Source organism: Suncus etruscus, chromosome 16, assembly GCF_024139225.1.
Source record: "Suncus etruscus isolate mSunEtr1 chromosome 16, mSunEtr1.pri.cur, whole genome shotgun sequence".
NCBI classification, from domain to species: Eukaryota; Metazoa; Chordata; class Mammalia; order Eulipotyphla; family Soricidae; genus Suncus; species Suncus etruscus.
This window is the reverse complement of record NC_064863.1, coordinates 76,251,298-76,276,315: the sequence shown is the minus strand read 5'-3', so window position 1 is coordinate 76,276,315 and position 25,018 is coordinate 76,251,298. Positions and strand designations below refer to the sequence as shown.

Below are 25,018 nucleotides of genomic sequence, written 5' to 3'. Positions count from 1 at the left end.
GGCTCGGAGAGATAGCACAGCGGCGTTTGCCTTGCAAGCAGCCAATCCAGGACCAAAGGTGGTTGGTTCGAATCCCGGTGTCCCATATGGTCTCCCATGCCTGCCAGGAGCTATTTCTGAACAGACAGCCAGGAGTAACCCCTGAGCACTGCCGGATGTGGCCCAAAAACAAAACAACAAAAAAAAATTTCTAATAAATTCATTTTCTGTACTAGCAGCTTCATTTCTTCACTTTATTTGAAGGGTATGTATAACTCTACATTATATTTACCTATTTACATAAATATAATGAAAATGAAAATATATTTTATTAATTTAAACATCTGCACATAAAAATAAATGTAATGCCTCAATAAAAATTACATTTTATGTAAGAATATGAACATTATTCCAACATTAATAGTCATTCAATTACTGTCAAAACTATGAAACATTCTTAATTTTTTGCACAATATGTCTCTTTAGGCATTAAATAGAATACAATATTTCAGTTTAATTTATACTTATATGAAAATTAGATATTAGGGGCCGGAGAGATAGCATGGAGGTAAGGCATTTGCCTTTCATGCAGAAGGTCATCAGTTTGAATCCCGGCATCCCATATGGTCCCCAGTGCCTGCCAGGAGCAATTTCTGAGCATGGAGCCAGGAATAACCCCTGAGCACTGTCCAGTGTGGCCCCAAACCAGAAAACAAACAAACAAACAAAAAAAGAAAATTAGATATTAATTAATTAATTAATTAATTAATTAATTAATTAGATATTAATTAATTAATATATATATACATATATAAAGTATAAATTTTTTTTTTGGTTTTTCGGGCCACACCTGTTTGATGCTCAGGGGTTACTCCTGGCTAAGCACTCAGAAATTGCCCCTGGCTTGGGGGGACCATATGGGATGCCGGGGGATCAAACCGCGGTCCTTCCTTGGCTAGCGCTTGCAAGGCAGACACCTTACCTCTAGCGCCACCTCGCCGGCCCCATAAAGTATAATTTTATAAAGTTAAATATATAAATATAAAACATGTAATGATATATATAATTATATAAAATATGCATATTATCATATATGCTGTATATTGAAACAATAATATGGGAATTTATAATATATGACATATATGAATATTTATAAATCTGTTTACCTATAAAGTATATATATAAAGTATGATTTAATGAAATTAAATTGCATAAAAATATGTTTATTGATATCCACAATCTCTATTTTCAAATTTAAGCTAAATTGTGGCGTATCCCACTGCCTGACTCTAAGAAGTATGACTATTACTGTGTTCCAATCAAATGCATTATATTTAAAAATAGTTGTATGTGGCAATGTTAGGTAGTGAGACCACTATGTAATATTAAATCTGATGTCTGCTATCTTTGCTTTCAGCAAGCACTCTATACTCTTAACAATTTGGGAAAATAGAGAAAGAATGAAAGAAGATGGGGGAAAAGAGAAAAAAGAAAGAAAAGAGAAAAGAGAAAAAAAATAAAAAGAAAAGAGAAAAAGAGGAAAGAAAGCAAGAAAGAGGAAAGCAAGCAAGCAAGAGAGAAAGAAAGAAAGAGAAAGAGAAAGAAAGAAAGAAAGAGAGAAAGAAGGAAAGAAAGGAGGAAGGAGAGAGGAAGGAAATATGATAGAAAGGAACAAAGAAAGAAACAAGGGAAAGAAAGGAAAAGAAAAAATGAAAAAAGAAAACAGTGAAATAGGTTTTTTTTGACAGTCAAGTGTTTTTTTTTTTAAACAAGTAATTTGGTTTTTAAATTTTTATTCAAATTTCTTCAAATTGCTTTATATAAATCAAGAGCCAAGACATTTTTTTGTTTTGTTTTTTAGGTCACACCCAGGGATTACTCCTGGCTCTACTCTCAGAAATCTCTCCTGGCAGGCTCTGCAGACCATATGAAATGCTGCAATTTGAACCACCCGTCCGTCTGTTTGCAAGGCAAAAGCCCTACCTCCATGCTATCTCTCGGGCCTCAGGAGCAAGACATCTTTGTATGCTTTATTTCAGAGCTACATGTAGAAATGCTCAGACTAATTCCTGCACTATAAGACTAACTCATGACCATGACAGTGCAGAGAAACATGCGGTTCTGGGTCCTTGGGAGTTGGAATAGCAATTGTGCTTGATATACTATACCTACAATCCAAGAACCAAGGCATTTAATAATGTTTAAGAGACGAAATATTAAGTCACAGTAAAACTATAGTTTTTATATTGAACCATAATTATATAATTAACTACTTTGTAAACATAAAGGTTGAATTTATAGAATTATGTAGATTGTTTTCTTTCTTCTTTCTTTCTTTCTTTCTTTCTTTCTTTCTTTCTTTCTTTCCTTCTTTCTTTCTTTCTTTCTTTCTTTCTTTCTTTCTTTCTTTCTTTCTTTCTTTCTTTCTTTCTTTCTTTCTTTCTTTCTTGTTTCTTTCTTTCTTTCTTTCTTTCTTCTTTCTTTCTTTCTTTCTTTCTTTCTTTCTTTCTTTCTTTCTTTCTTTCTTTCTTTCTTTCTTTCTTTCTTTCTTTCTTTCTTTCTTTCTTTCTTTCTTTCTTTCTTTCTTTCTTTCTTTCTTTCTTTCTTTCTTTCTTTCTTTCTTTCTTTCTTTCTTTCTTCTTTCTTTCTTTTTTTTTTTTTTTTGGTTTTTGGGCCACACCCGGTAACGCTCAGGGGTTACTCCTGGCTATGCGCTCAGAAGTTGCTCCTGGCTTGGGGGACCATATGGGACGCCGGGGGATCGAACCGCGGTCCGTCCAAGGCCAGCGCAGGCAAGGCAGGCACCTTTCCTCTTGCGCCACCGTCCGGCCCTCTTTCTTTTCTTTCTCTTTCTTTCTTCTTTCTTTCTTTCTTTCTTTCTTTCTTTCTTTCTTTCTTTCTTTCTTTCTTTCTTTCTTTCTTTCTTTCTTTCTTTCTTTCTTTCTTTCTTTCTTTCTTTCTTTCTTTCTTTCTTTCTTTCTTTCTTTATTTCTTTCTTTCTTTCTTTCTTTCTTTCTTTCTTTCTTTCTTTCTTTCCTTTCTTTCTTTCTTTCTTTCTTTCTTTCTTTCTTTCTTTCTTTCTTTCTTTCTTTCTTTCTTTCTTTCTTTCTTTCTTTCTTTCTTTCTTTCTTTCTTTCTTTCTTTCTTTCTTTCTTTCTTTCTCTCTCTCTCTCTCTCTCTTTCTTTCTTTCTTTCTTTCTTTCTTTCTTTCTTTCTTTCTTTCTTTCTTTCTTTCTTTCTTTCTTTCTTTCTTTCTTTCTTTCTTTCTTCCTTCCTTCCTTCCTTCCTTCCTTCCTTCCTTTCCTTCCTTCCTTCCTTCCTTCCTTCCTTCCTTCCTTCCTTCCTTCCTTCCTTCCTTCCTTCCTTCCTTCCTTCCTTCCTTCCTTCCTTTCTTTCTTTCTTTCTTTCTTTCTTTCTTTCTTTCTTTCTTTCTTTCTTTCTTTCTTTCTTTCTTTCTTTCTTTCTTTCTTCTTTCTCTTTCTTTCTCTCTTTCTCTCTCTCTCTCTTTCCCTCCCTCCCTCCCTCCCTCCCTCCCTCCCTCCCTCCCTCCCTCCCTCCCTTCCTTCCTTCCTTCCTTCCTTCCTTCCTTCCTTCCTTCCTTCCTTCCTTCCTTCCTTCCTTCCTTCCTTCCTTTTCTTTTCTTTTTCTTTTTTTTTTTGGTTTTTGGGCCACACCCGGCGGTGCTCAGGGGTTACTCCTGGCTATCTGTTCAGAAACAGCTCCTGGCAGGCACGGGGGACCATATGGGACGCCGGGATTCGAACCAACCACCTTAGGTCCTGGATCGGCTGTTTGCAGGGCAAACACCGCTGTGCTATCTCTCCGGCCCCAGATTGTTTTCTCTTAATGTTTACTCTTATTAATGCCAATTTGAAAATTTACACTCAGCTTTTATTTTTGCTAGAGTTTCTATGGAAAAAAAGAAAAAAGCATGTCAGAGAGATTTGGCCTGAAATGGAGGATGTTAATGAAGCAATGGAAAGAGACATGTTCTTCATTTTATTCTCATTTTAAAGTATATTATTTCATACAACACTGCAATATAGTTAAGAGACTTGTATGCGTAATTTAGTATGTTAAAAATATTATACATCATAGTGGTGTACAGTATGGATGGTTGATGTAGTAAGCAATCCAAGACATGACTCACCAATAAAAGGCACATTACTTAAAAAAAATAACAAAATAAAAGTTAGTAAACATAGGTGTAAAAATACATATATTTGTACATATTTATGTACCCTCATTTGAAATCACTCAATACATTTATGAAACTGTAAGAATCATTGAAATGGAAAATTTTTAAGCTAGATCAACGAAATGTTTCTCAGTAACATCTTTAGAAAAGCGTTTGTCTAATACTAAAGAGGCGCATGTCTTTGCTTAAAACTCAAAATGATAAACCAACATTGAGCACCAAAAAAAAGTTGAAAATGCATTTCATAAAAATAATTGAAGAAGTTTTCCGCTGGTTTTACTCGACAGAGTGTGATTTCCAATCTGCTCTTCACAGAAATTTCTGCATACAATGTCTGGCACCACTGACACTAGCAGGTGTGAAATTCGCTGCCCTGGTCTCATGAACCTGCTCTCAATATTCCCTCGTAGCTCAGTTCTGGACGCACAGAATCAAGGAAGAAAGGTTAAAACCTGATTCCCTGATCCTCCCCATCCTGCCCCACTACTCCAGGCAATGCGCAGTCATGCCACTGCAGTCCAGGCACGAAGCTGGGCGCAGGCAACCATGGCGTTGAGTTCTGAGCTGGCACGCGGCCTGCAGCGGCCAAAGGATGTCTCCAGTCTCCCAAGTCTCCCCGTGGCTCAAGGGGGCCGGGAAGGCCGCGTGGGGGGCAGTTGATAGAGGCAGAGGATGGTGTGCGTGCCTGCGAACCTTTGTGGCATCTCCCAGGAGATGCTGTGATGCAGTCGAACGGTGTCGCTGCTGTTTGCTGCTCGGTGTCCAGCTCTGGTTAGTGCAGGGGTCTTCAAACTTTTTAAAGTGGGGGCCAGATTACGGTCCCTTAGAGAGCTGGAGGGCCGGACTATATGAGCTACTAATCCTACTTACACTGCACATATCTTCTATAAATAAAATGAAAACCATTTATAAATAAACAGATCACGCACCAGTATTTCCATGGGAACTGTGGGCCTGCTTTTGGCTAATGAGATGGTCAATGTCCGGTTCCATATTTGTCACTGCCAGCAGTAACAAGTGATGCAAGTGGGCATCGGATAATCTTGATCTGGTTGGAGATTGCAGATGTTTCATTCTTGAAAAAGTCTGTTCACAGGCATAAGTGCTACCAAAGATGGTGACCATTTTGAGTGCATGGTGCCTGATATTTGGATATACACTGAGTGTATATGCTGGCAGGTATCTTGGCAACCAAACAGTGCTCACTGCTGGCGGGCGGATCAGACTCTTCTGAGGGCCGCATGTGGCCCGCGGGCTGTAGTTTGAAGACCCCTGGCTTAGTGGAACTATGCCAGAGTTAACTGCAAGAGTAAGTAGTGGGCTTCGGCCTTTCTCAGAAGGGACTCTTCAGGCCCTGGGCCAAGAAGAAGCCACAGGAGGAGCTGGGCTTCGAGGAAAACTTGCCCCAGGAATAAATGGACTCGCTTGCTTGACTTGTGGTCCACAACTGGAGGTCATAAACACCTCGACAGGACAGAGGGGATCGGCATATCGATTCCGGGGAGTGAACGGGGAACCTGCTCTCATTCTAGCTGTCAAGGAATTCTTGTGGCAGAAGAAAAAAGGTTTGCTCGTTGGACTGGAAGACAGTGAAGGGAGCATCCTGTGTCTTTATGACATCAGTATTTCAAAAAGTGGTGAAAGCAGTGGAGATTTCAGGAAGGGTAACAGCTATTGAACCTCTAAGTTATCAGGGAGGACCTACTGCAGCCACTGAGAATTCACACCCCAGTTTGCAATGGCTCTTTGGTGTGGCTGCAGTGGTCACCGATGTTGGACAGATTCTGCTGATTGACCTGTGTCTGGATGACTTGCCATGCAAACACACTGGACTAAATGCATCGCTTCTTCAACTCATGACTGGTATTCCAGACAAAGTACCACACCTCAGAGAACGTGCTAGGCAAGAAGGACGCCATCTGGGTTTCGAACTAGTAGGCCCATCAGGAGCAGCCATTTCAACTCTGGTTTACATAAATCGCACACATCAACTCGCGGTAGGGTTTGCTGATGGCTACGTAGCACTCTGGAATATGAAAAGCATGACAGAAGAAGACGATTACACACAGTTGAAAGGAGGAAGAACACCCATATCTGCTATTACTTTTCAAAAACCTGAGAATGATCCTAATAATTTCTGCTATTTGTGGGCTGTTCAGTCCACACAGGACAGTCAAGGGGATGTACTGAGTTTGTATCTACTTCGGTTGGCCTTTCGCGATGAAATATGTTTGGCATCAGGACAAAGCTTATATGAGGGGTTGTCCTTACGTGAAGAAAGTTACACACTGGACCTTACAGAAGGCATATTTCATTTGACTGGACAGACTAACACCAAATTCTTAGGGTGTCAGAGTATAGAAAAATTTCCATCTCAGGGTGATAGGGAGGAAGGTCTGAATGAGGCTCTGTCTCCTGACACCAGTGTTTCCATTTTACCTGGCAACTGAGTACATATGGACAGGTAAAGCCTTCTGTATATTTGGGGATATTTGATATCAATAGTTGGTATAGTGCACAATTGCCTGATACACTAGAATCGGGTGAATATCTACATAATTGCTCTTATTTTGCTCTGTGGTCCCTGGATTCTGTAGTAAGTAGGTTTTTTCCACATGACATCTTGCATATCTTAGAGCATGAGAGGAGTTTAAGTCGAGGAATTCCTCCTTCCTATCCACCTCCCGAGGAGTTTTTTAATCTACATGTCTTAATTTTGATGCTACTTGTTTGTTGAACTCAGGAGTGGTTCACATCAATTGCACTGGCTTTCAGAAAAAGAATCTGATGTTTTCAAGTACATTGGGGCAATCTCTCAACAGTGTCATTACTGATCATTATAATCAATGTCTTGCAGCTGACATGTCACCAAAAATTCTTGATATCCAGCCTTCCAATTTAAGTCAGCAAGACCAATTAGAAGCTTTATGGTCTGCAGTAGACCAAACAAATTCCCTCGCACCTATGATTGGATGTATAAAACAGTGGGTATCAGAACACCCAAATTCGGCCACTAACTTGCGCTTTGTTCTTGAATGGACATGGAATAAAGTGAATGTCACAAAAGAAGAATTGGACAGACTGTGTGCGCCGTTATTTGATGGCTCATGCCATATCATTGATCCACAAACTATACAGTCTGTCCAATGTTGTCATTTGCTTCTTAGTCACCTTAATACAGTTCTTAATTGTTTGTTAGCAGAGGCCAAAAGCATCACTGAGACAGGCATTATGATCCTGAACAATAAATGTATGTTTATCCAAATCACATGTCAGTACATACAAGTGGTTCTTTGGTTCTGTCATCTTGAGCTTCTACCAGAGGGCTTTCATGATACTATGCATTTAAGAAGTTTATGCTATAACGACCCTGTAATTCAGGAGTACTACACCAGTTGTCGACAGAAGTGTAAGAGTTTTTCAAGGGGGAAATGGAATTCTGATTACCTGATTATTGATGGAATGGTTTCTCACCTAGGAAATAGGATTGAGAATTTGTGGAAAAACGATGAAGGAGGCACTGGAAAATATCCTCTTCCAAGTCTGCATGCACTGCTTGACATATACTTACTCCATAATATTACTGAAGCAAGCAAACATGCAGTTACCATCTATTTGCTGCTAGATATTAGGTCTTATTTTCCAAACGTAGAGGATTCTGCCACTGAATCATTTCTTAAGGTTTTTGCCATTTCTTACAGCCAGCTGAAACTGATTAAAGGTTTGTGGTATATAGATCATAAAACTTGTGAGAGGGCTTTGGAACTTCTGTTTCACCCAGCCAGAGTCAAACCTTTGCCATGGCAACATACAATGATTCTTCAAGCTTTCATAAGTCAGGGTGAGCACAGACTCGCCCTCAGATATATCCACACAATGAAGCCAACGATGTCCACAGATGGTGATGTTTGCCTTCACCTCACCATTTTGATCAATAATGTGTGTGTGGTTGAGGCCTGTATAGTTTGTTGCGGCAAATTCTAATAGTTTAAACAGAAAGGACTTATTAAAGCACACTTACAACATGTGCCAGGAAATGGGCTTGCTGGAGGATTTCCTAAAGATACCGCTCACAGACACTGAACAGGAGTGTTTGGTAAGAATTTTGCAATCTAGTAACAGTGTTCAGAACCATAAATTCCTTTTACTTCATCGCTTACAGCATGCCAATTACATCCCTGCCTTGAAGCTGAACCAAACTCTGCAGATGAATAGCATGCATGATCATAATCCTCTTGTGCAAGAGAGATCTCTGGTTCGAAATTTCATGTTAGCCCAATGTGGGAAAGGGGTTCCTAGAGCTGAGCAAAAAAAATAACAATTGAAAGAGCTAAGCCCTATAGTCGCTCAACAACCATTCTTCAAGAAGTTGCTACACCCAAACTGTTATCAGCATTTCCAAAGCCAACTTTAAAGAGAACTGTGTTGTCAAGTTCTGTTTTCATCAATCAAGTTTTGTCTGATTTGGAGACAGTTGGCACAAACAGTAAACCTAACACTGGTATTTCTCTTTACACCAGTCTTAGAATAAAAGAATCCTCTCCTGTAGTATCTTCTCTCCCAATATCTGATGCTTCCATTGGAACACCAATTTCACAAGCTTCACAAAAAAGTTCTAAACAGCTGAATAGGGCTGATTGTCCCGTGCGTCAGCCTTCTCAATGTATGAGGGTGTTTCTGCAAAGCCCCAACAAATCTCCTTTGGACCTAGCATCTCATTTATTGCCAGTAAATTCATGTGTCAAAAGATCTTGGGAATATATTACCAAGGCTAAGGAATTACATTGCCTTGAAACTCCTCTTGTGGGTAAGAAAGCTAAAAGTTTGGCCACAACAGTTACTGCCTCTGGATTTGCCAAATCTAGTCCTCAAACTATTTTAAAATCTAGTCTTCCATCAACTTCTTTAGCATCACCCTCTTTGTCTCCTGGACCTTCTCTTGTTCCTTTACAACTTAAAGAAACTACAATTTCATTGCGGGAAGAAGGCATAACTTCAAAATGTACACCTGGAGTTGCCTATGACAACAAAACAAATGTATATGTCACTACACCACCTCATTCAATTCTAGTAAAAACTGAGTCAGTGAAGACCCGAAAGAAGGTATCTTTTTTCTTAGACCATCAAGAATTGCATGAAAGGCTACAGGATACATCCTCACATTGCTTGGAGAAATCAGATGTGAGCAATGGAAACAGCAGTGCTTCAACCATATTGGACCAGACTTCCACCAAATATCATGATGCAGTATCACCCAAAGGTATGTTTACACCCTTGAAAATTGTGAGCTCTTCTACTGAACTAATTGCTGATGTAACAGAAAAAGGGCAAGATGGTAATAGTAAAATGGTTGAGTCTGAAGGAAGTCCTCCTAAGATGCCATGACTTTCTGATACTGAGAATACTGAAGATATTTTGGGGGTTTCTAAACGTGCCTCTTTTGATAAAGGGCTGTCTCAGAATCAGCAAAAACCTCAAAAGTCTGTTATTGTTAGAAGAGGGAGGAGAAGATTAATGAGTCCAAACACATCAGAAAGTTCAAATGCTATGCAAGTAGGGTTACCAATTATGTCCGGAAGGAAATCAAAAGAGTCAAAATCCTCTCTGCCTTTGGAATCAACAATTCAAACTTCATTTAGAAAAGAAGGTGAAAATAGAAGTTCTAAGGGTATTAAAAAACCTACAGAAAATCAGGAAAATAGTGAAGGCATAAATGATGCAAATATTAGTAAAACAGCAAGTCCTAGAAGGAGTACCAGGAAAGTGAGAAGTGCTAAGTTAGAAGCTGTTGAAAATGCAGAATGTAAACATGACTTAAAGTCCAGTGAACAGCAACTGTTTACTAGACATAGTAAAATGATGAAAGTTCAAAAACTTAGTGGAACCGTTGCAAGAGAAGATTCTAAAGTTGAATCCTCCCTGACAACACTCCAGGCAGAAGTTTCCATGTCTGACACACCTAGGAAACGTGGTAGACCAAGAAAAATAAATCCTGATGACGTAACACCCACAGCTCATAAGGAGGAGAGAAGTCCCAAAAAGAGAAAAGATCTTAGCATTCAAAGGAGATCTAGAGGAAACACCTCAGCTACGACGAAAAATACTCATGCTGGAAAAGGAGCTTCAGAGAAGTCAGTTTCAGTACCAAATGTGGAACTTGAGACAGTGTTGAGCCCCAAGTAAAAAGTCAGATGGGGAAAGACAATCAATACTCAGATATAGTCAGAGTATTTTTAGACCCATCTTAAAATGAGGATGATCGAACTGCTATTGTTTTATATTTAATTTACTGTTTAAGCACTTTGCTTCTGCGACCAAGATTTCTATCCATGTATATTTTTTGTTACCTGCTAAACTGTTGAAATTGAACTATGGACATGTCAACTATTTTATAGTTGAACAAAGTTTATATTTTCTACTTAAATAAGAAAGTTTCCAAATAATGCATTGGTTAAGGATGTTGTTGGCATTTTTTTTTGTTTTTGTTTTGTTTTGTTTTTGTTTTTTGTTTTTGGGCCACACCCGGCGATGCTCAGGGGTTACTCCTGGCAGGCACGGGGGACCATATGGGACACCAGGATTCGAACCAACTACCTTTGGTCCTGGATCAGATGCTTGCAAGGCAAACACTGCTGTGCTATCTCTCCGGGCCCTGTTGTTGGCATTTTTTATTCAGCAAGATTAGGTGTTCTTTGTCATTAATGACTCTGTTGCTCAGGCATTGTTATCCAGGGTAGTTTGACTGGTTCACTGCCCACTAGCAGCTGCAAATAAAAAGACTTTTACAAGGAAGAGAAATGTCAAATTAATCTGTCTCATAACTCAAGGAGTCAGAATCGCCTTACATATGCTAGAATATCAATTTTGCTGTGAAGGAAACAGCTATAGAATCTATCACAGAAAGTGCTTCATAAAGTTTTAAAAAGATACATTTTCATAAAACCTCAAGTACTGATCATTCGGGACATAATAGTTTGTCCTTAGAATTGGGAAAAGTAATGGAAATTAAAAAATAGTATGACTGCAATTGGTGATGCTTAATGTTAGCTAAAATATTATCAATAAATGAGTGCTGTAAAATGACGTCTACCATGTAGTAGATATTTTGGAATGAATGGAACATTCATATTTGATCATCTGGAAACAAATTGCTTTGCTGGATAACCTTCTTTCTAATGTTCTACTGTGAAGCCTAAGAGTGCTTTCTACATTATTTTCTTACCAAGTAACTCAAATAATAAAAAAAATAATAAAAATTTCTATGTCAAGTGTTGACAATGTAAAAGTAGCAGTCCGAGTGTGGTCTTTTAGTCAGATTAGTGATATTACATTGCCTTTTTGACAATTGACTGTAACTTGGACTTTATCATTTTTTTAATTGATTGTAATCAAACTTGTATTTAAGCTACTTGTCTTCTATGGAATATGGACCTTATTTAAATGAACTTGATAAATGAACTGTGTAATTTAAAGTTCTAAATATAATTCAGTGAATTGTATTCCTTTGCATGACTTTAAATTAAAAAAATTGACAAGAGAAGAAAATGAAGTAATCAAAATACTGAATAGTGCATAATGCACAATATTATTTTTTTCAATATTAAAATATTAAAATAATTATTTACCCATTGGCCTTAATCCATCTAGAGTTAAAGGAAAGCAACATCATTTTAAAAGTCTTTGGGAATATGTCTAATCTTAATAGTAATGTTGGACTCAGTAAACTTTGATATTCAGAACCTTAGACTTTACTGCGTTGTTAAAATTATAACTCAATGGTTGTCTGGAAAAATGTTTTAGAAAGCATGAGGTTGGGGGCCGGGCGGTGGCGCTGGAGGTAAGGTGCCTGCCTTGCCTGCGCTAGCCTAGGACGGACCGCGGTTCGATCCCCCGGCGTCCCATATGGTCCCCTAAGAAGCCAGGAGCAACTTCTGAGCGCATAGCCAGGAGTAACCCCTGAGCATCACAGGGTGTGGCCCAAAAACCAAAAAAAAAAAAAAAAGCATGAGGTTGATGAAAATACCAAAAAGATTTGTGAGGGATTAATTCCTATTGATAATATGTTTAAATTAAAAATAAATTAAATTGAAAATTTTAAGTGCATTAATCTGTGTTTATTTCTACTTTAATAATCCAAAATTTTTCATTTTATTTAAGGTGATGTGTAGCGCTATTTTGCTGAATAATTATTGCAGTTTTTTTAATTTTTAAATTTTTTGAAATTTAAACCAATTTAAAATTCATTTTTAAACATTTTTCACAAGAGCAAACAGCTTAGTAATATTTTTTGTTTGGTTGGTTTTTTTGTGCCACACCCAGCAACGCTCAGAGGTTACTCTTGGTTCTGTGCTTAGACATCACTTTTGGCTCTGGGGACCATATGGGATGATGGGGATCAAATCTGGTATATACCGGGCAGTGTGCAAGGCAAATGCTCAACTGCTGTGCTATCATTCATGCCCTTGTATTATTTATTTTTAATTTTTGTTTTCTTTAGTGCTTTTATTTACAAAGCTTTAAAAACAGACTTGCAACTCCAAACCTACAACCAGTGTTAGTGTATTTTGACCAATGACACAGGTTTCCATTTGGCAATGCTTGGGTTACTCCTGTCTCTATGCTCAGAAATCGCTCCTGGCAGGCTCGGGGGACCATATGGGATGCCAGGATTCGAACCACCATCCTTCTGCATGCAAGGCAAACACCCTATCTCCATTCTATCACTCTGGCCCCTCCATCTTATCTCTCCGGCCCCATTTATAAATAATCACTTATTAATTTAGCTCACAAGCTTACCAGGATTATGGTTTAGATGTACATAATTATCTGATGTTTAAAACATCAAACTGTCAATACATGGTCTCTAGAGTCCTTAGAATAAATAGTTTTTATACAACATATATACAATTATGTTAAACTAAATGTAGTGAACATACCCTACTATTTAAAAAAAATGTTTGAAATACACAATGATTTTGTGTGAAATGAAGAAAACTTCACACCACTTTTTAGGAAAATAAATGCACTTAAAATAAAATAATTATGGCTATTTGTTATCATGTAATCACAAATGTATATTAATAGATGTATTTATATGTGATATTTATCCTCTTCATTGGCATTTAAATAATGTGAAGTCACAGATAAGTATTTCCAATTTTTTAAATATTTTTATTTATTTAAACATCTTGATTACAAATATGATTGTGATTAGGTTTCAGTCATGTAAAGAACACCCACCATCTCCAGTGCAACATTCCCACCACCAGTGTACCAAATCTCCCTCCATCCCCCCTCCCACAGGTTTTCCAGTTACCTCATTCATTCTTTTTTTTTAATATATTTTTTAAGTAACATGATCATATTTGGGTTACAGTCATAACCAGAACACCCCCCTTCACCAGTGTAGCATTACCCCCTTCCCCCTTCCCATCTCCTGCCTTTATTCGAGACAGGCATTCAACTACAATTGTTTTTAAGTTCAGTGAGTTGTATTTTTTTTTTCCTTAAAGGATAAAGGTAAAAAAAAAAAAAAAGTAAAGGTGTGATAGTAGCAATCGCCATTGTTTGCATAGGTCCAGAAAAATGGGGAAAATGGAAAAAATCCTTGACCTGATTACTAAAAAGGTCTCACCTCAGTTTATTGGCATAAGACGGACTCTGGGTTCCAGGCAAACCAGTCCATCCAACTCCAGTCATTCTCAAGGTCCTGGTGAAACTTTTTCACATTTTAGCTGTTGTTGGTATCAGATGTATTTCCAAAATTAAGTTACATGAGCATAATGTGGATTTTAACAAAAAAAATATTGCAATTTCACAATTTTAAAGTAAAAATCTTAAATAGTTTATGAAAGAGTTCACCCAGTAAATACCATTTTAGAAACAGAATACTTAATCTATTTTAAATTACTCAGTTACATTTGAACTGAAAAATCTAGGATTAAAGATAAATAAATTACTAAAATATTGTATATATGATCCAATTCATAATCCTCAATAAAGTTAAGATACCAAGCTTATGAACCATACCTATCAACATTTTCAAAGGTGTGTATCCATCCTCTAGAAATTTTGTGAGCATATAAATTTTCAAAATATACTGAATATTGTGTATAAAATGAATAAAGCAGACAAAGCTACAAAAATATTAAATACATTAAATCCTTTTCTTAAAACCTGTATTCTGAAGCTGGAGTGATAGGCATAGTGATAGGGCATTTGCTTTGCAAGCTGCTGACCAGGGACAGACCTGGACTCCATCCCCAGCATCCCATATGAGCCCCCTGGCACGCCAGGAGCAATTTCTGAGCACAGATCCAGGAGTAACTTCTGAGCACTGCTGGTTGTGGTCCAAAAACTAAAAACCAAAAACCAAAAAAACAATCTTTATTTTTCATGTATACTTAGTTACTCAAATATAATATTCTATTTCAAAGATCCCATTCTGTTAATGAAAAATACATATATTTTAATATTTTCATTTAGAAAACTTCATGTATTAAACAATAATACTGCTTCAATAGTTCATATATTTCATTTTAACATATTATAAATATTATCTAATGCTAATTGTAAAGAATGACATTAGAAAATTGCAGCTGAGCAAGGAATATGAATAAATATATTTTTGCATACTGTGTTAATTATAAAATATATTAATTTGAAACAATTTGCACGATTTAAAAATTTCATAACTACTTTGAATTATTTGTTTTATTATAGTGAGATCTACATTTGTTTTTTGTTTTGTTTTGTTTTTTGTTTGTTTATTTGATTTGGGGAACATATCTAGCTTTATATACTTGGAAGTTACTCCTGTCTTTGTGTGTAACTTAAATAGATCCTTTCATTGCTTGGGAACCATTTATCATAAAAAAAGTATCTAATCAGGTTCTACCTTTTGTAAGACAAGTACCTAAGACTTGTATCATCTCTTTGTCCAATAATACAATTTTATTGTCATTTTTGTCTTCTAGGTAATACAAGACATTAAAAAGTAATTTCAAATTTCATTTTCATTTGGCTATTTAAACTTATTTTTGCTTATATAGCATTGTACTACTTTCCTTGAAACTATATATTTGTTTTTATTATGTTTGTTTGATGGTCTACCTCATTCATATTAGTATTTTTTTGTGTGCATTTGGGTTGTTGATGCATGGTGGCAACTGCCAGTTGTACTCTGGGTTTTGTGATGCTCAGGCCCAATAGTGCTACAACAGGTAATTCTCATATTACCAAAATAGACCTACACATATTTTCTACCACAATTAAACCATATCCTTATCCTCTAAATCACATCAATTTTAAAAATAAACATCAGAGGGACCAGACTGATAGCGCAGTGGTAGGACATTTGCCTTGCACGCGACTGACACAAGAAGGACCTATGTTCAATTCCCAGCATCCTACATGGTCGCCCAAGTCAGGAGAGATTTCTGAGCGCATAGCCAGGAGTAGCCCCTGGGCATCACCAGGTGTGGCCTTCCCCAAAATGTAAAAATATAAATATCAGAGTGATATACAGTGGCCAAAATGTTTGCTATGCACCTAGGTTCAATAATGAATACTCCATATAGTGCCCCTAATCCCACCATGAGTGATCTATGATTATAATAAGGCCAAAAGTATGTCCTGAGCACTTCTGGGTGTGGACCCCAGAAAACAAAACGAAAAAAAGTAAATGTCAATTGTTTTTGACAGAGGTTTATTTTTTTATTTTTGTATGAGAACCTATTTTCTAATAAAAATCAACCAAATTTATTATTTTAATAAGTTTAAAATTTTAAAAAATTGTTAGATGGTCATGAAAAAATTGAATAAAACATAGAAAACAGGGGCCGGAGAGATAGCATGGAGGTAAGGCGTTTGCCTTTCATGCAGGAGGTCATCAGTTCGAATCCCGGCATCCCATATGGTCCCCCGTGCCTGCCAGGAGCAATTTCTGAGCCTGGAGCCAGGAATAACCCCTGAGCACTGCCGGGTGTGACCCAAAAACCACAAAAAAACAAAACAAAACAAACAAACAAACAAAAAAAACATAGAAAACATATACCAATAAAAACTGAACATAAAAGTAAAATGGTTCCTTTAAAAAAATCAGTATAATATACTAGTAGAAACCCAAATTAATCATTCTGAGTAGTAATAGTTATGTTAAAAAAATACAAGCTAATATGAACAGTCAACAGGAATGTACAATAACACACTAATTTATAGAAATATTACATACAAAACACTTTCACTATATTATGTGTAGATTGAACAAGAGACTTCCTGAAAGAAAGAAGAGGATAAACAAACAATGTAGCTATCTGGGAAACTAATTTCTAGACAAGCAATTTTTAGAGAAGCAAAAGCAAATGTCCCAATTTTATAGTTGCTTTATAAGTCCAACTGATGTTCAGGAGATTTATATCTTTAACTATTTGGGTCTTTGCAAATTTTAAATCATATCATAGTTTGACATCATGTTCTGTTGAGTGAAGATTCTTTTTTTTTTTTTTTTTTGGTTTTTGGGCCACACCCGGCACTGCTTAGGGGTTACTCCTGGCTGTCTGCTCAGAAATAGCTCCTGGCAGGCACGGGGGACCATATGGGACACCGGGATTCGAACCAACCACCTTTGGTCCTGGAGCGGCTGCTTGCAAGGCAAACGCAGCTGTGCTATCTCTCCGGGCCCTTGAGTGAAGATTCTTAAGCATCATACATAAAAATATTTATTGCAAAATACTCTTATGCTGAGCATGAACTTTCTTCAAAGATGCATATTTGGGAGCCAATTTTTATTTTTCCCAGATTTCAAAGCTATCCATGAGATATGTTCACAAAAGACAAAAGAAGGGCATGGTGATTGAACAACTATTAAAGTCGTCCCTAGAATGCCCCTGTGTTTGTGTTTTGCCATTACAATGTCCAAAGAGCAGCAATAGGTGCAACCCTGGAGTCTCTCAAGCACTGGCTGATTTAATACTGGAAGCCCTCAGTATCAGAATGGTAACCCCAGTGTCTCCAGCTTTATAAGATCTGAGTAACAACTCAACCGCAGACCTTTGATTTTACAGATAGCCTAAGTACAACTTGGAAGCAACTCCTTATTCCCCTCACCAATGAAAATAATAATAATAATAATAATAATAATAATAATAATAATAATAATAAAGTGAAACAGTAGCACATAAATCACATTTTAATTCTTAATGTCTTAACAAAGGGATGTTTCCTGGGAAAGGTTTCTGTATCACAGATAGATTTATAAATTCATTTGAGGGCCCGGAGAGATAGCACAGCGGCATTTACCTTGCAAGCAGCCGATCCAGGACCAAAGGTGGTTGGTTTGAATCCCGGTGTCCCATATGGTCCCCTGTGCCTGCCAGGAGCTATTTCTCAGCAGACAGCCAGAAGTAACCCCTGAGCACCGCCGGGTGTGGCCCAAAAACAAAAACAAAAACAAAAAGAAAATATAAATTCATTTGAAATCTGATCCATTTTATGTTTTGATTGATATAGTTTAGGTCTCTTGTTACTATTGTCATTAAATTTGACTTTGGTATATAGTTCTGACATTTTTACCTAATGCACCTGATACTACTTGGCCCCTGGAACATCCACTATTTTTTTCTTAATTTGTAGAAACAAAATATGAATTAAAACAAAGTATTTCATGTCCTAAGGCTCTATGGAAAAGGCAAGAACCCCTATCTAGAAGATATAAATATACATTTAAAAATAAAATACAATAAAAAGGTTGTATGTGTGACAGGTTTGTTTGTTTTGCATAGGCACAGCAAACATTGAGGAAATTAGAAAGAAAATATCCTTGGCTTAAAAAAAGATTATCCCGGGGCCGGGCAGTGGCGCTAAAGGTAAGGTGCCTGCCTTGCCTGCGCTAGCCTTGGACGGACTGCGGTTCGATCCCCCGGTGTCCCATATGGTCCCCCAAGCCAGGAGCAACTTCTGAGCGCATAGCCAGGAGTAACCTCTGAGCGTTACCGGGTGTGGCCCAAAAACCAAAAAAAAAAAAAAAAAAAAAAAAAAAGATTATCCCTACCCATAAAGCATACTGTCAAAAGACTGACTACAAGCTCCAGCATACTAATTATCCAACCTCCAAGGTCTTTCTTTATGGTCCCAGGAAGTGGTATGTCAAGCGTGGTTTTCCTCTCAGGCTTCTGTAATTAGAGATCTTTTTTTTTTGTACAAAACCTATGTCGAAGTCTGAGTGATACGGAACATCTTCCAATTTCATCTCATATTTAGGTGGCAAGGCAAGGAAAACCTGCCCTTCGAGCAAGTTGTTGCTGTTTCTTAGTCCTCAGGGAGGAATTCTAGCCTAGAGCAAGAGTGTGCCAGGCGGCATTAGAGCTTTTATGGAGGAAGTTTGATTCCAGGTGCTCATCTACAAGGTTCTGGCATTTTGGTAAACTTGTAGATTTGCCTGGATTTCTCTCCATAATCCCCACAATAGATGTCTTCCTTAGCTTTCTCATTGATCTTTGCATTTTGTGATTTGAATTGCTGGAATACCAGGGTGTTTAAGAAAGTGATTTATGGAGTTCTTTGTATGAAATTTGGTTTGAGTATATATGGTTTTAAGGTTATTTTTCTAAACTAAAGAGGTTGTCTAAGTATGATAAAATATTGCATACTAGTTTATTGATTTTTTACTTGGTCTATGAACTTTATATTTTCTGTTTTGGGGGGCCTAGGGTTGGGACAAACCTGGAGAAATTCAAGGGTTACTCCTGGCTATAAGCTAAGAAATTGCTCCTGGCTGGAATGACCATATGGGATGATTGGGATCGAACCCAGGTCTGTACTGGGTCAGCTGTCTGCAAGCAAATGACCTAGCACTGTGCTATCACCCCGATCTTGTGATGCTAAGGGGTTACTCCTGGCTATGTGCTCAGAAATCAGACCAGGCTTGGGGGATTATCTGGATGAGCCTGGCTAGGATTGGTAGTAGTTCCTCTTGAAAGGTTTGAAAGAATTCATTAGTAAATTCATCTGGGCCTGGGCTTTTCTTTTTAGGCAGACATTTGATTACAGTTTCAATTTCCTCAATAGTGATGGGGATATTTAGATATGATACATCCTCCTTACATAACCGTGGAAGGTTATAAGTGTCCAAGAATTTATCCATTTCTTATAGGTTCTCATGTTTAGTAGCATAAGGTTTCTTAAAGTAGTCTCTGATTACCCTTTGGATCTCTGCAATATCTGTCGTGATCTCCCCCTTTTCATTTCTAATATGGGTTATCAGGTTTCTCTCTCCCTCTTTGTAAATTTTGCTAATGGTCTATCAATCTTGTCTATTTTTTCAAAAAACCAACTTCTGCTTTCGTTGATCTTTTAGATTGTTTTTTGGGTTTCCACTTCATTGATTTTTGCTTTCAGCTTTGTTATTTCCTTCTGTCTCCCTATTTTTCGTTCCTTTTGTTGGTCAATTTCTAATTTTATAAGCTGCGTCATTAAGTTATTCAGGTATGCCCCTTCTTCCTTCCTTCCTGATGTGTGCTTGCAAAGTTATAAATTTTCCTCTCAGGACCACTTTTGCTGTGTCCCATAGATTCTGATAGTTTATGTCTTCATTATCATTTGTTTCCAGGAAAGTTTTGATTTCCTCTTTGATTTCATCTCAGACCCACTTGTTGTTCAGTAGCAGGCTGTTTAATTTCCAATTGTTAAAGTTTTTCTTCTGTGTCCCTTTGTAGTTCATATCTAATTTCAAAACCTTGTGGTCAGCAAAGGTAGCCTGAAAAATTTCTATCCTCTTGATTTTATGGAGGTATGTTTTATGTCCAAGCATGTGGAGAAGAATGTGTATCCAGGTTTTTTGGGTTGGAGTGTGTGTGTATATATATGTATATATATATATGTATATATATATATGTATATATATATACTATATATATACTAGTCCTTTTTCTTCCATTTCTATTTTCAGGGCTAGTAAATTTTTGTTGGGTTTCAGTCTGGTTGACCTATCAAGTGTTGACAGGACTGTGATCTTCAACAAAATCCTGGCAAATAGGATCCAATGCATCATCAAGAGGATCATACACTACAATCAAGTAGGTCTCATCACAGGAATGCACGGATGGTTTAACATCCATAAATTTAACAACATAATACAAAATATCAACAACAAGAAAAATAAAAATCACATGATCATATCAATAGATGCAGAGAAAGCATTTGAAAAGGTCCAACACCCATTCTTGATCAAAACTCTCAGCAAGATGGGAATGAAAGGAACATTTCTAAATATAGGAAAAAAGAATATGGGAGGCATTACTTTTCCCAACTTTAACTGTACTACAAAGCAATAGTTATCAAAACAGCATGGTATTGGAATAAAGACAGATTCTCAGATCAGTGGAATAGCTTGAGCAATCAGAGAATGTTCCCCAGATATACAATCACCTAATTTTTGGCAAAGGAGCAATAAATCCTACGTGGAGCAGGGAAATCCTCTTCAACAAGTGGTGTTGGCAACTGGTTAGACACTTGCAAAAAAGTGAACATAGATCCCCAATTAACAACGTGTACGAAGGTAAAATCCAAATAAATTAAGACCTTGATATTCGACTTGATACCATAAGGTATATAGAACAACACGTGGGTAAAACAATCCATGACATTGAGACTAAAAGTATCTTCAAGGAGGAAAATGCACTTTCCAAACAATTGGAAGTAGAGATAAACAGATGGGAATACATTAAGCAGAGAAGCTTCTGCACCTCAAAAGAATAGTGCCCAGGATATAAGAGCCACCCACCGTGTGGGAGAAACTATTCACCCAATACCCATCAGATAAGGGGCTAATATCCAAAATGCACAGGGCACTGACAGACTTTACAAAAGAATCTAATCCCATCAAAAAATGGGGAGAAGAAATGGACAGACACTTTGATAAAAAAGAAATACAAATGGCCAACAGGCACATAAAAAATGCTCCTCAGCACTAATAATCAGGGAGATGCAAATCAAAACAACAATGAGATACCATCTCACACCACAAAGATTGGCACACATCACAAAGAAAGAGAACAAGCAGTGTGGCGGGGATGTGGAGAGAAAGGAACTTTTATTCACTGCTGATGGGAATGCCGTCTAGTCCAACCTTTATGGAAAGCGATATGGAGATTCCTCCAAAAACTGGAAATTGAGCTCCCATTCTATCCAGCTATACCACTCCTAGGGATATACCCTAGGAACACAAGAATATAATACTAAAATCCCTTCCTCACACCTATATTTATTGCAGCACTATTCACAATAGCCAGGCTCTGGAAACAACCAAGATACCTTTCAACAGATGAATGGCTAAAGAAACTGTGGTACATATACATAATAGAATATTATGCAGCTGTCAGGAGAGATGAAGTCATTTTTCTATACATGGATGCACATGGAATCTATCATGCTGAGTGAAATAAGTCAGAGGGAGAGAGTTAGACACAGAATAGTCTCACTCATCTATGGGTTTTAAGAAAAATAAAAGTCATTTTTGCAACAATTTTTAGAGACAAAGAGAGGAGGGCTGGAACTTCCAGCTCACTTCATGAAGCTCACCACAAAGAGTGGTGAATGCAGTTATAGAAATAACTGCACTGAGAACTACCATAACCATGTGAATGAATGAGGGAACTGGAAAGCCTGTCTAGAGTACAGGTGGGGGGGGTGGGATGGAGGGAGATTTGGGACATTGGTGGTGGGAATGTTGCCCTGGTGAAGGGGGCTGTTCTTTACATAACTGAAACCTAATCACAATCCTATTTGTAATTAAGATGTTTAAATAAAGATATTATATTAAAAAACTTTTTGTCTCTTGAATTTGTACAGCAACCTCTTTTTAGAGTGGGAAATTTCTCTTTTATTAGCTCCCTCACTACTTATTTTTTATTTTTCTCATTTATCTTCTCTTCTGGTATTCCTATAAACCCAAAATTATGTATTTTGTGTTTTTTTCATTAAGTACCCAACATTTATCCAATGGTTCATGTCTCACATTTTATTGACTCTTTGTCATTGCTAGTTAATAAATTTTCTGCAAGGTCATCCATGTGATATTCCACATGTATAATTCTGCTACTATGGCTTGATAACATGTTTTTTAGTTTCCATAGTTCAATTTGTATGGCTTCTCTCATCTTCTGATACAGTTCTTCTTTGAGTTGGTTGAATTGTTCATGTATATATTTCTTAATTTTGCAGGGTTGTGATACCTTGATTTCTACTACTAAGACATTAAATTTTATTTATGTCCTTGATCTTTGGCTCATGCTTTTCGATAAACTTGGAAATTTCTAGGATTTCTCTTCATATACTCAGCTGCATCTTCCTTGCTTAGTTTCACCATTTTATTTGCATTTATTATATTGGAATGGTGGAGTTTCTGGGTGTTTACAAACATGGTCTATTCACTAAGTCCCATGATAACTCTCTCTCAATGTCAATAGACTAAATTCACCAGTTAAGAGACACAGGGTTACCAAATGGATCAAAACGCTTAATCCAACATTCTGATGCATACAGAATCACATCTGGGGCCCGGAGAGATAGCACAGCGGCGTTTGCCTTGCAAGCAGCCGATCCAGGACCTAAGGTGGTTGGTTCGAATCCCAGTGTCCCATATGGTTCCCCGTGCCTGCCAGGAGCTATTTCTGAGCAGACAGCCAGGAGTAACCCCTGAGCACCACCGGGTGTGACCCCAAAAAACAAAAACAAAACAAAACAAAACGAAAAGAATCACATCTGAATAGTCAGAAAAAACATACACAGAATCTAAGCTTGGAGGACAAAATCTAAGCAAATAACTCCCTTAAAAAGCTGGAGTGGACATATTAATATCAGATGGCACAAACTTTAGACTTAAATTCATAAGGGACAAAGATGGACATTTATTAATAATCAAGAAATATAGATAACAGGAAGAAATTATACTTCTACCATATAAGCACCAATGAGGGTCCAATAAAATATTTAAAACTGTTGTAAGTCAGCCCCTGAAGAGGTTGACTGATGGAGGGATGGAGGATGAAGTCTTTCCCCTCCAGCTCAGAGTACGCGTCTGCCACCCTGTTCAGCCGATGGTTCTGAGGTTAAACGGCGGATAAACAGCTCGCAGACTGTCAGGCTTGTGGAAATATTAGCTTTATTTGGTGGTCAAGACTGAAGTCCAAAGACTCAGCATAAGTTCCAGCCAAAAGCCACTCGCCTTCCACAGACCCTTGTTTTTATCCCCCAGAATCAGGTATCACCCAATGGTGGGATCAGATACCACCCAATGGTGGAAGCAGAATCAGGTACCACCCTAGGGTGGGGGCAGAATGCCAGGTCACACCCTAGGGTAGGGCACAATCACGATCAGGGTAGGGTCAGTAATATAATAATCCCCTAAAGTATTTACATACACAACAAAAACAATTGTTGACAAATATGAAATAAGACATCTATAGCAATATCATAAGAGTGGGACATCTAAACACCACCCTGTCTACTCTTGATAGGTAAAACAGGATGAATACTAATAAGAATATGCTACATCTAAGTGCAAACATTTAAGAAAGTGGCCTAGTAGAATATACAGGACTCTCTGTACCCCAAAAACTGGATACATATTCTTCTCCATGTACATCACTAATTCTGCAGGATAGATCACATGCTATACTATAAAATATGACTCCATAAAAATTAAGAGGTTATAACTTGAACAAAATACCTTCTCAGTTCGCAATGCACTGAAAATAGAAGTTAACTACTAGGGGCCGAAGAGATAGCATGGAGGTAAGGCGTTTGCCTTTCATGCAGAAGGTCATCGGTTTGAATCCCGGCGTCCCATATGGTCCCCTGTGCCTGCCAGGAGCAATTTCTGAGCGTGGAGCCAGGAGTAACCCCTGAACACTGCCGGGTGTGACCCAAAAACCAAAAACCAAAAAAATAAAATAAAATAAAATAAATAAATAAAAATAAAAAAGGAAGTGAACTACAGACACAGAAGAGAAACCTTAAATCCTGAAAATAAACAGCTCGTTAATGAACAACCAATGGGACAGAGTACAAAGAGGAAATCAGGGGCCGGCACTGTGGCACTAGAGGTAAGGTGTCTGCCTTGCCTGCGCTAGCCTAGGACGGACCGCGGTTTCATCCCCCGGTGTCCCATATGGTCCCCCAAGCCAGGAGCGACTTCTGAGCGCGTAGCCAGGAGTAACCCCTGAGCATCACTGGTTGTGGCCCAAAAACAAAAACAAAAACAAACAAACATAAAACAAAGAGGAAATCAGAGATTTTTGGAAACAAATAAGAATAAAGACATAAATTGTCAGAATGTATTGGACATAGGAAAGAACATCCCATGCTCATCGGTAGGAAGAATCAACATCAATAAAATGTCTATCTTACCTAAATTACTATACAGATTCAATACAATCCCTATCCAAATTTAGATAGTTTTTTTAAAGACAGAAAAATGAATTATAAAATTTGTATGTAACCACAAGAAACCCAGGTTAGCCAAATACATACTGAAAAACAAAAAACAACACCAAAAAAAAAATGAGTCTCATTTTTTTACCTAACCTGGAGCTTTAGTAAAAAGCCATAGTGATTAAAACGTCATGGAGGTGTGGGAATATGCTTTCCCCAGGAAAGGGTTAATTTTAGGTTGTGCTTTGATGAGTTCTTTGCTTGTCAGCATCTATCCCAACATTTCACCTAAGAGATTTATTCCTAGACAATATTTCTTTTGTTTGTTTTGCTTTGGTGGTTCCAGAGTCAAATCTGGGTTGGCCACATGCAAGGCAAGTGCCTTCCCCACTGTACTCTGGTCCCCAGGGG

The 25,018-nt window shown here is 37.6% G+C and overlaps 1 protein-coding gene across 1 annotated transcript in view; it reads left to right on the top strand.

Moving 5' to 3' along the window:
- Window positions 1-5,465: 5,465 nt before the first annotated feature.
- The window catches only part of LOC126032211 (protein ELYS-like), a 35,116-nt gene continuing 15,563 nt past the window's right edge, over window positions 5,466-25,018 (top strand). Inside the window, 7 exon segments of the mRNA XM_049789884.1 lie at window positions 5,466-5,807; window positions 5,809-6,607; window positions 6,610-6,876; window positions 6,879-8,143; window positions 8,145-8,483; window positions 8,486-9,512; window positions 9,627-10,363. Of these exon segments, the coding sequence (XP_049645841.1) occupies window positions 5,466-5,807; window positions 5,809-6,607; window positions 6,610-6,876; window positions 6,879-8,143; window positions 8,145-8,483; window positions 8,486-9,512; window positions 9,627-10,363 (4,776 nt within the window).